The sequence below is a fragment of the Coffea eugenioides genome, chromosome 4 (genome assembly GCF_003713205.1).
Source record: "Coffea eugenioides isolate CCC68of chromosome 4, Ceug_1.0, whole genome shotgun sequence".
In the NCBI taxonomy this organism is placed as follows: domain Eukaryota; kingdom Viridiplantae; phylum Streptophyta; class Magnoliopsida; order Gentianales; family Rubiaceae; genus Coffea; species Coffea eugenioides.
Genome location: NC_040038.1, coordinates 9,970,884 through 9,981,502, shown reverse-complemented (window position 1 = coordinate 9,981,502; position 10,619 = coordinate 9,970,884). Strand labels below are relative to the sequence as shown.

Genomic DNA, 10,619 nt, shown 5'->3' with positions numbered 1-10,619 from the left:
GATCATTCATTCAAAGTAAGAGGTACATATTACTATATTATTCTTGGAACTTAAAGTAATTTATTAGTTTTTCAATACAAGAGTCAATTACATTAATGTTACATGTTTGACTAAAACAAATAACAAAAATAAAATTGCCAAACAATCAAACTTTTCAATTTGAACCCATTAGAAGGCAACTAATATGTATTCAAAAATTTGTAATAACTATATACATTAAATATGGGTATATTAGTAAAATAACAAATTAACTATTCTTTAAAGAAGGAAATAAGTCTATAGTTTGGGACATACACAAAAGCAAAGCGAGTTTATCTTTATGGGATAGAGGGAGTATATGTTGACCAACTTTATTCATCCTAATTTTGTTGTTATATTTTATTGAGTTTTCAATTTACCTACATCAAAATTTGCCACAAGTTAAACCATCAATTCGAGCATATCACCGTGCTACAGGTGTAAATGAACTGAGACTTGCAAGCTTCATGGTCAAATATCTGCTTGAGTTTGAAGCTTGGGCTCAAGCAATGACATGGAAAACAAATATTCGAATCAAGACTTCTCATTTTTGAAATTTCAATTTAATCATTAGACTAAATCCTCCTCGACAAATTTAGTTAAATTTAATCATACATTATACAAAAACAACTACTCGTGCTCGACTATTATGGTAGGCCGCTTAATAAAAAAAGTGATATTTCTAAAAGGCATCTCTTTAAATTCCATCTAAGTTATTGCACCCCCTGAATTCTGACACTTTTTCTAATTAATTATATTTTTTCAAAAGACTAACATCTTTTCCTAATTAATTGTACTTTTTAGAAAAAACTAACATCTGAAAATCCTTTAAAAATACTTGATATTTCATTTGCTATGAGAACTAAAGCAATCATTTTGCACATATACATCTCTCTCTTTTAGTATCGCTTTTCTTCTTCGAAGATTGACATTGCATAATGCAATGCTTGAACTCTACTCAGCATAACTAGCCTAGTGGATCTTAACTCAAGTAAGTTCGACAATACAGGAAGCCCAAATTCAAGCTTTATTAGTATGTAATGATAACTTTTTTAAGTAATAATATTTATAGATATTTTACATCAATAAATACAAAAAGTTATATGCACACGTTTGTGTGAATTTTTGTGTAAATTTTGATTATAGGGATAATTTAAGAAACCTCTCTTGAGCTTTCTAACATTTTCATTGAGTTTCTTCAAGGTTTCAAAGATTATACCTACTTTTCCTGATTTGATAGTTTTAATAACTGAACCTCAAAATCTCCTCAACTTGGTCAAAAAAATTTAAATGAATACCCTAAAATAGATTCATATATTAAAATTTTAATAAAAAGAGAAAGATATTCATATAATAAAAGCTTAATTTTCTTTTCTAAACAATTGTAAAATAATTTTGCACAATTATAAGGAACATGTGTCAAATTTTTCATACTTACATCATTTGATAAGAAACTATGATGCTAATCCTATTACTAAGATAGGAAACATTTTGAGGTTGCTTTATTGAGAATATAGATTTCTACTACAATAAGAAAGTGTTACGATAAAATTTTTAGAGTTTATGGATCTTTGTAGTGGTAGAATTACCATAGTTTGACAGTGATTTTGAACTATTGCAATTTGAGTTATTATTTTTTTATCAAAACAAAAATAGCAAAAAAAAAAAGATCACATCCAATGTTAACTTGTCAAAAAAGATGACTAGTTCGACATTTGGTTACGATGAAGGCTTAGCACAGTGTTGATAGTTTCATAGTTGTACTTGCAAAATATAAAAGGAAAGATTAAGAATAGAAAAAGAAAAGGAAAGAATAATAGACATCAAAGAAAGAGTTTCATTACAGTGGTATTTTAAAGGCGAATATTATTATTTTTAATAGACATTAGAAGTGGGTGAAATTTCTAAACTCTCAACGGTGGCCAGTGAAATTGTTAAAAACCTCGTGAGGTGAGGTTTGTGAGATGATTCTTTGATTATACTCAATAATTGGTTGTTTCCCTTCCGCCCCTTTAGTCTTCTTAACTGAATTCATGGTTCAGTTATTTGCAATATTTATATAGGTAAAAAAATGGAAAATAAATAAACCAAAATCAGGATGGATAATCCTAGACTCTTAGAACGTGGTAATTAAATGCATAGAGAAGCCTAAAGAAAAGAGGGAGAGATCTTAATCCATTCATAAAAAGCCTAACAACCTTAATGATATCTTTAAACTTTTATTCAAGGATAGAAGAGTTAGGTGGAGGTTGATTGTTGAATTAATGTATTTATTCTCACAGACTTTAATGCTTAGATGACCCAATTAAGAGTGATCTAAGGAGGACTCACAAAGCTGTGTTCTCTTTACAACCCAACAAAGCTCCTGGACCTGATGGTATGACTCCTGCCTTTTTCCAACAATACTGGAGTGTGCTAAAAAATGATTTAGTAAATGCCATTTCCAGTTTTTTTCATTCTGGGCATTTACTGAAGGCTGTCAATGAGACCATCATTACTCTGATTCCTAAAGTTGAGTCTCCAGTGTCTGTTTCCCAGTTTAGGACTATTAGCTTGTGTAATGTGGTTTATAGGATTATTTCTAAAATCTTGGTCAATAGACTTAAACCATTCCTAAATCACTGTGTTAGTCAAAACCAGTCAGCTTTTATTCCAGGTAGACAGATCATTGATAATGTTGTTATTGCACATGAATTCATCCAGTGTTTGAATAACAGAAGATGTGGATCAAATGCTTTTATGGCTTTGAAGCTTGATATGGCCAAAGCCTACGATAGAGTAGAGTGGCTTTTTGTGCTAAAAATTATGGAAAAAATGGGTTTTTGTCAGAAGTGGAGAAATTGGATTTGGAAGTGTATGTCTTCTGTTGTCTACTCATTTAATTTGAATGGGGAAAAGAGAGGCTTGGTTACACCTACAAGAGGGATTAGGCAAGGGGACCCCCTGTCTCCTTACATTTTTTTACTTGTTTCTGAGGGATTGTCAGGTTTGTTTAAGAGAGCTATGTCTAATCATGACATTTCTGGACTCAAAATTGCTAAGCAGAGCCCAGCTTTGTCTCACCTCTTTTTTGCAGATGATACATTGGTGTTTTGCAGAGCTAATAAAGAAGAGGCTGTTCATGTGACGAATCTGTTGCAGTTGTATGGAGAAGCTTCGGGACAAGCTATCAATGCTGAAAAGTCCTCAGTGTTCTTTAGCAAGAATACTGGGAACTCAGTTAAGGGTGAAGTTTTGAATATTTTGGGAGGGATGAAGGAGGCTAAGCAAAGTAAGTATCTAGGCTTGCCAATGGTTATTGGAAGACCAAAGAGGCAAGTCTTTGACTACATCAGGGAGAGGGCCATCAATAGGTTGGGAGGATGGAAGGAGAGGCTGCTGAGCAATGCTGGTAAGAAGGTACTGCTCAAATCTGTGATTTTGGCTTTACCTGCATATGCTATGAGTTGTTGCAAACTGCCAAAAGGCCTATGCAGTGATATTTGTAAAGAAATGGCAAAATTATGGTGGGGAGATAGGGAGAAAAACAGGAAAATACATTGGATGGAGTGGAGGAGGCTGTCTGAGGTAAAAGGGAAAGGGGGGTTGGGCTTTAGGGATCTCCAACAGTTTAACAATGCTATGCTTGCTAAGCAGCTGTGGAGATTTTTGACAAGGCCTAACCTGTTAGTTAGTAAGATTATTAGGGGCAAGTACTTTAGAGGATCGTCCATCTGGACTATGAAAATCCATGCAGGGGATTCCTGGATATGGAAAAGTATTTTAGGCTCAAGGGAGGTTCTGGCAGAAGGGGTACGGAAAAAAGTGGGAAATGGTCAGCAGATTAGGATATGGGAAGATAAGTGGCTGCTAGATGTGGAGGATGGAAAAATAAGGTCAAAAAAGCCTCAACATTGTAATATACAAAAGGTTCATGAGCTGATTTCTGAGGGTAGGTGGAATAAGGGATTGTTGAGGAACCTGTTTGAGGAGGAGGATTGTCAAAGAATACTTAATATTCCAATAAGTGCTATGGGTGCCAGGGATAGACTAGTTTGGATAATGGCTAAATCAGGAGAGTACACAGTGAAATCTGGGTATGTGGTGGCAAAAGAGATTCAGGCCAAAGGTAGAAAGGAATGTCTCCAACAGGTTGGCAGCAGCAGGAATGAAGCCAGATCAGGAGTGTGGAAGTTTCTATGGAGCCTGAACGTTAAGCATAAGCTAAAGCATTTTATTTGGAAGTGTCTTCAACGCATATTGCCAGTTAATGAAACAATTAGGAGGAGAACTGGACAAGGGAATGATAGGTGTTGTTGTTGTGGAGAAGGGACAGAAACTATGGAGCATATGTTTTTCTTCTGTGAGCATGCTGAGCTAATATGGAAAGCTGCCCCAATTAGCTGGGATGGTTTGAAGGCTTGTAGACATAATTTCTGGCAGTGGTGGAGTGGTTTGATGGAAGCAAGGGCTCGGAAGGAGGGTAGGGAGCATGTTGAGCTGACTATTAATGTACTTTGGCAGATATGGAAATCCAGGAACCAGATACAGTTTAATAGGGAAGGGAGATGTCCTGGTGTAATAGCTAACAAAGCGGTACAAGAGTGGCTAGAATTCCAGATGGCAAATTTAGCAATAAGGGACGAGGAGGTAGTAGGGAAGGATAAAGAAAACAAGATGGTTACATGGGAACCACCTTCAGGGGATTTTCTATGTTTAAATACTGATGCAGCAATTAAACAGACTGCAGCAAAGGTAGGTTGGGGAGTTGTGGCCAGAGGTAGCAGAGGGGAATTAAGGGGTGCTTGGGCTGGTTGTGAAGGTAGGAGGGGAGTTCCTGCTGTTGAAGAGGCTACGGCAATACGACAAGCTCTCATGTTTGCCCAGAGTAATGGATGGATGAACATTATTATCCAATCTGATTGCAGGGGAATTATTGATCAAATCAGAGAAGGAAGCTTGAATGATCATCTGGCAGGAGCTGTCCTCTTTGACATTAAGGTACTTTGTAAGGGTTTTAGGTCCTGTATCTTCTCTTTTATTAAGAGGGAAGGGAATTGTGTGGCACACCATTTGGCAAAATTTGCCTTAAATCTAGTGTCTGAGATAGCTTGGGTTGATTCTTTTCCAAGTTGGCTAAGTAGTTTAGCCAAAAATGATGTAGGAGCCTTTGCTCCAGTTTTGTAATCCTTTGATGAAGTAATGGAATGTTTCTATCGTTTGGAAAAAAAAAAAAGGAGGACTCACAAGAAACCCAAATCCAACCAATTGGTAACTGAACGAGGGCCCTATAGACCTTAAACCTAGGTTGAAGAACCCACATCCAATCGATGTGGGAAGGAAGCCCCATCCATCCCCCCGCCCCCACACCCTCACCTTACTCCCTTTCTTTCTTTCTTTTTCTTTCTTGCTCTTTTGGAAAAGATCATTAAATAACAAACCTTGCTCTATGGCCTGTATAAGGGCCTCACAATAACAAGTTTGAGTTAACACTCGATGTTACCCGAACAAGGAAAATGCCATTAATTAACATTGAGACAAAACGATACTCTGATTATTGGAGGGGGCTAAGGGTATTTATCTACCATCTTCCGGATAAGTTCGAACTAAAGTAAGCTTAGAGATTTTATTTATTTTCTTGAACAACAAAATAATTATACTTCGTTAATAGATTTCAAGTCTAAGAAAATACCATCATCACTGAACTAGTCATCAATATTCTTCAAAATTTTGTTAACGTAAACATTTAATGATTTGCTCATTAATATGAAGTGTAGAGGTATCATCAGGCTGAATCGAGACGGAGTATTGTATAGCTCAAACGTAATTAGATATAATTTTAGCTTATTTGACCTTAGTCCAAGTAAGGTCAAACAACATGTTGAGCCTAGATCGAGCTCTTGTAGTATAACAATTACTTTCATTTTTTAAATAAAGAATATAACGATTCACATCAAGAAATATTTTAAAAAATTAAAATAAGGGCCAATTTGAGATTAGGGTAACTTATTGAAAAGTACTTTCTTAGTACAGTTTTTATTAAAAGTACTTATTAACTGCTTAAATGCTTTTAAATATATTGTTTGGAGATATAGTTTAATAAATAATTATTGTATTGGATAATGTGTAATTTAAAAATTTTTAAAAGTGTTTATCTTTTTATTTAGTTCATAATATAAGACAAAATGATTAAATTTGATATTTTATTTTTTAAATCACAAAAGTTATTCTAAAAGCACCAATTTGAGCTTTCGCTAAATGCTAAAAATGTTTTTAACACCAAAACTTTACTCTTGATTTTATGGGATGATATTTACCAAACACTTTAAAAGTATTTTTAGCACCTAAATATACTTTTTTATCACAAGCACCGCAACCTCAAACGGGGTCTAAAAACCAAATGTCAAAATGGAAACAATAACTCTTTTATTTGGCAAATAAGAGATTAGTTGACAAAATTGGGAGAATTCTGAAGCGATTAATCTATTACATCCAAACATTTGCTTTTGAGCCTTATGCTATCGTTTGTCAAGAAAAATAAACATCACGCTATTAGAATTTGGAACACATCTTGAAACCAAAGAAGAAAAAAAATGCAAAAAAAAAAAATTAATAGCCTTTATTACATCCAACCATTATACCCTCCCCATAGTGGGAGTGTAATAGTCATGATACATATGGCCATTATATACATAATAGACTGGTTGTGGATCCATCGACAATTTTAAAAACTTTTAAATTTTATGGAATATGTATTGTGAATTACTAAAATAAATATGTGATTTCATTGTGAATCCATGTTACTATACTTTATAATAGAGTGTAATCTATAGTAAAAGTGAGAGATGTAACGAAAGAAGGGATAATAAAGTAATGTTGTGACATATGTATTACACTCTACTTAATATAATTCATTGTGGATGTCCTAAGGTAAAATACAAAAGTTACAATATTGCTTCGGCCTTTAATGAACATCGCATAAGATTTTTTTTTTTTGTTTGAAAACATTGCATAAGAAGCAATCTCTAGTCCCGAAGGCCCAATTTAGTTGGCACAAAGAATGGCCTTTAATCAGGTGACCACAAAGTTTTTGGTTTAGTTCTCCAAACCTCTCATTATTTATGGTTCAATTATCAAATTCTCTTCTTTCTCGCTATAAAGTTTAGAGTCTTTTCCTGAACCAAAAACAGAACCAAAAAATTTTCAATCTCCTTGTAAATTTTATATTATGTATATGTGTCTGTGTCTCCTTGTATATATGTATATATATAAGTTTGTATATGTATCTATATTTTATATTATATTTTGAATCTCCTTGTGTATGTGCACACACATATATATACATACATGTGTATGTACATACGTATATATATATATTTGAATTAATTTTTTATATACTAACAGCGTGTATCCTTTCATCATTAGATGAATGATACATAATTCAAATTTGAATTTGAAATTCAAATTTTGTATATGTATCATGTATCTAATCGTGATAGTATATACACTGTCAGTGTATATAAGATTTACTCATATATGTATGTATGTGTGTTTAGATTGTTTTTTGACGAGGGAAAGGAAAGGTTAGGGAGGGATAGAGGGTGATACAATCTAATTATTTTTTGTCAACCTGCTTTGTGTCCAAAATTAAAAGGAAATGGAAAGAAAGGAAAACAAGATTAACAAAAATTTTAAGATTTCCTAAAAAAAACTTACATGTTTACAAATTACACTTTCAAACTAGAGTTTTTTGCCAAAATAAGACAATTTTAAAAAAATATTCCCAATTTTATTCACTTTCAAATTTTATTCCCATAATGATGTTATTGTTACCACCTAATTATCCTGATTGCCATGTAGGATGACAAGAAAAGAAAGTTTTAATCTACTCTATAGTTTCTAACATGAACTAAAAATTAAAAAAAATTTTATTATAGAGGCACTAGACGATAGCATAATTTTGATAATTTCCTTATAATTATTTAAAATAATTTCTACCATTATTGACCTTGCAATTATTGGTCTCTACATTTTTTTTTAAAATGAATCAAACCTATTGCATATAATTATTTAATAATAATTTTTAAAAAATATGAAAGTTTCAACGAAAATTTCAACGAAAATTGTAAGCAATAACAAGAAAAAGTCACAAAAACTTCAAGGCTATGATATTTGGTTATGTTATCCTTCCTACTCCTTGAAAAGAACTTTTACAAAAAGTAAACAAGCTGAAATTTTCTTCTCTAGTTCCAATTGAATATTTTCCAGCATTGTTCATGATGTTTTACCTTTATATTTTTTTCCCTGCCACTCTTACTTAATGATTTGCACAATTTCCTAGCTAGTCAGGAACCATAATTTCAGAATATGAAAGAAAATCAAGATGGAATTAGTTAATGAGGTTCTAAAAATAAGTTTCAAATAAGTTGGCAATCATTCAAATAGGTGACAAACCAAAAAAAAATAACAAAAAGTTATACTTTATGAGAACCAAGAAGACAAATAAGTACACGTCTCTTCTTCTTTATCTCTAAGTAGAGTACGATGACTTGAAAAAACACTCAATCATAGTATAACTACTAGGAGGTATAAAACGCGCGATGCGCGTAAGTAACTAAAGACAATATGCCCTGCCAAATATGTCAAATATGCGTTGGTAATAGTGCTTAGCATGCCCAATTGAATGTAAAAAAAAAGTTGAAATTATAAGTTTAATTACACTAATCGTTGGAAGATGAAAATGGAGTATGCAAAGCATACATTATATTAGAGACTGGAATAATTGTAATTATAGAATGGTTGCAAATTTGATGAATATCGTATAAATAAGGTGCATAGGAAGATTAATTCTTCAAAGTAGAAGATGGTGGTAGATATTAAATTGAAATTTAAATGGAAAATGGGAAATGCCATGTATACACAAAGTTGAACATAATGAAGTACAGTGAAGGAAGTCATGGCCTAGTGGATGGAGAGAGTATTTCACCATTGCAAAAATCATGATTTGTCACTCACAGAATTCTATCCACCTTATCAACTATTTTTATCCCCTCACTTCATTAGTAGCGACAATGACACACAAGCATTACGCCCCTTCAATGCCTTTTGCAGTACTACAGTTTTTTTGCCAAGCCCAAGCAATACAGCTCGAAGCAAATATATCTGAGCCCAAATAACAAAATACCCTGTTGGCCAAAATGATTATACCACAATATGAAAATATAAATTGAATTGACAAAAGAAGAATCCTTCATTCAAAGGTTGGAAATTGGAACAAGCTTCAGTACAGCATACACTGATTATTTATACAAACATTTGACAGAACAGAGAAAGCAGGGAACAACAAAAGAAGAAAAATTAATAGATGATATCTTTGTCCATTTAATAAATGTATAGACAAAAGATGAGGATCACTAAAAGGCTAAAAAATTTGATCCCTTTTAAGCCTGGCTCTTATAAGGAATGGCCTTGATCACTATCTAATGATACACTGCAGCGAGAGCAGCTCCAATGAAGGGTCTAACCTAGAAGACCCACTGAAAACCAGAGATAAAATAGTTATTTAGCTAAGAATATGAATAGATACTGGGAACATGAAGACACAATCATTATAGGCTTAGATACATGATCATTCCATCCAAGGTCTCTATTGAAGATGATGGCTACACCAAGACTTCTTGCAGGGTCGATGCCAGTGCCCGTAACAGGGATGCTGGCCAATTGAACAAAGAAAACTGCAAATCCAATTGGAAGAGGAGCCAAAATCTGGAACATAAAAAAGAAAGAGATTTGTAAACAATGTCCAAAATTGTTTGATTTCTATGAACTTAATGATCTTTACCAACGTGTTTGATTGCCAGAATCTAGCAATAGAACAAGACACTAAAATTTAGCAACCAAGTACAAATAGATCATGATTAAAATAGTCTCATCACTGAAGCACACGCTGCCAAAAGGTGAAAGAGATATGTGAACTAAAACAACACAATGCAGATAACAAAGCAAATGAAGGGAAGTACAATTTATGCAATCTTAAAGACCTAAAGCTAATAAATACGACAATAACAATGTAAAGCAGCATACTGTCCCCAATTGAGGTTGCATAACATCTTAGACTTACATTCTTGGCTAGAAGCCATATCCTGTACTTCTGTACTTGTATCACAGGCATCTCCATCCTGAGGATGCTACAAATTGAGATCAAACAATCTAAGAAGAACATCTCAACTAAGAAGATTTGAATTAGTTTACCCAGTTAGGGCAGTAGGCCATCGCAGCAAAGTAGTTACAGAACCTATACACAACAAGCAATGTGTAAAGATAGAATATTGGTCTCAAATCAATATATTTATTTTTTTTGACTTTTTAACTCAAACACTAACCTTATTCACACCTGAGGTGTTTTCTGACAGGTATTACAGCAAGAGGAATCAAACCTCGCTTAGCCCCAGGAGAGATTAATGACTCGCCTGCTACCAGTCAATATGCCAACTTGAAAAGATAAGAACTTTTTACTGAGTAAAAAAGGAAGAAATTTAGGCACAATTGTATAATTCAATAGAAACTGCAAAGCAAGGCTAGCTTGTCAATTACAAATTAATTAGTAAAATAGATAAAAACAA

At 33.4% G+C, this 10,619-nt stretch overlaps 1 protein-coding gene across 2 annotated transcripts; it reads right to left on the bottom strand.

The window, feature by feature from the left end:
* Positions 1-9,410: 9,410 nt before the first annotated feature.
* Positions 9,411-10,460, bottom strand: LOC113768731. 2 transcript variants are annotated; one of them, XR_003468130.1, is made up of 3 exons: positions 10,380-10,460; positions 10,118-10,291; positions 9,411-9,762 (listed from the first exon to the last, which is right to left on the bottom strand). XR_003468130.1 is itself a non-coding variant. In XM_027313192.1 (2 exons), the coding sequence occupies exons 1-2, from the start codon at positions 10,217-10,219 to the stop codon at positions 9,556-9,558; spliced, it is 309 nt and encodes a 102-aa protein (XP_027168993.1). In that variant the 5' UTR covers positions 10,220-10,454; the 3' UTR covers positions 9,411-9,555. The 2 variants fall into 2 exon arrangements, 1 of the variants encoding a protein (XP_027168993.1); XM_027313192.1 differs by having other exon boundaries at positions 10,118-10,454.
* Between the last annotated feature and the right edge of the window lie 159 nt (positions 10,461-10,619).

Bases quoted from the DNA above. Each gene is read 5' to 3' on its own strand.
- LOC113768731 (XM_027313192.1), bottom strand. From the start codon at position 10,219: ATGTTCTTCTTAGATTGTTTGATCTCAATTTGTAGCATCCTCAGGATG. The intron at 9,763-10,117 runs GTAAGTCTAAGA...TTTATGTTCCAG, and splicing joins TATGGCTTCTAGCCAAGAAT to ATTTTGGCTCCTCTTCCAAT.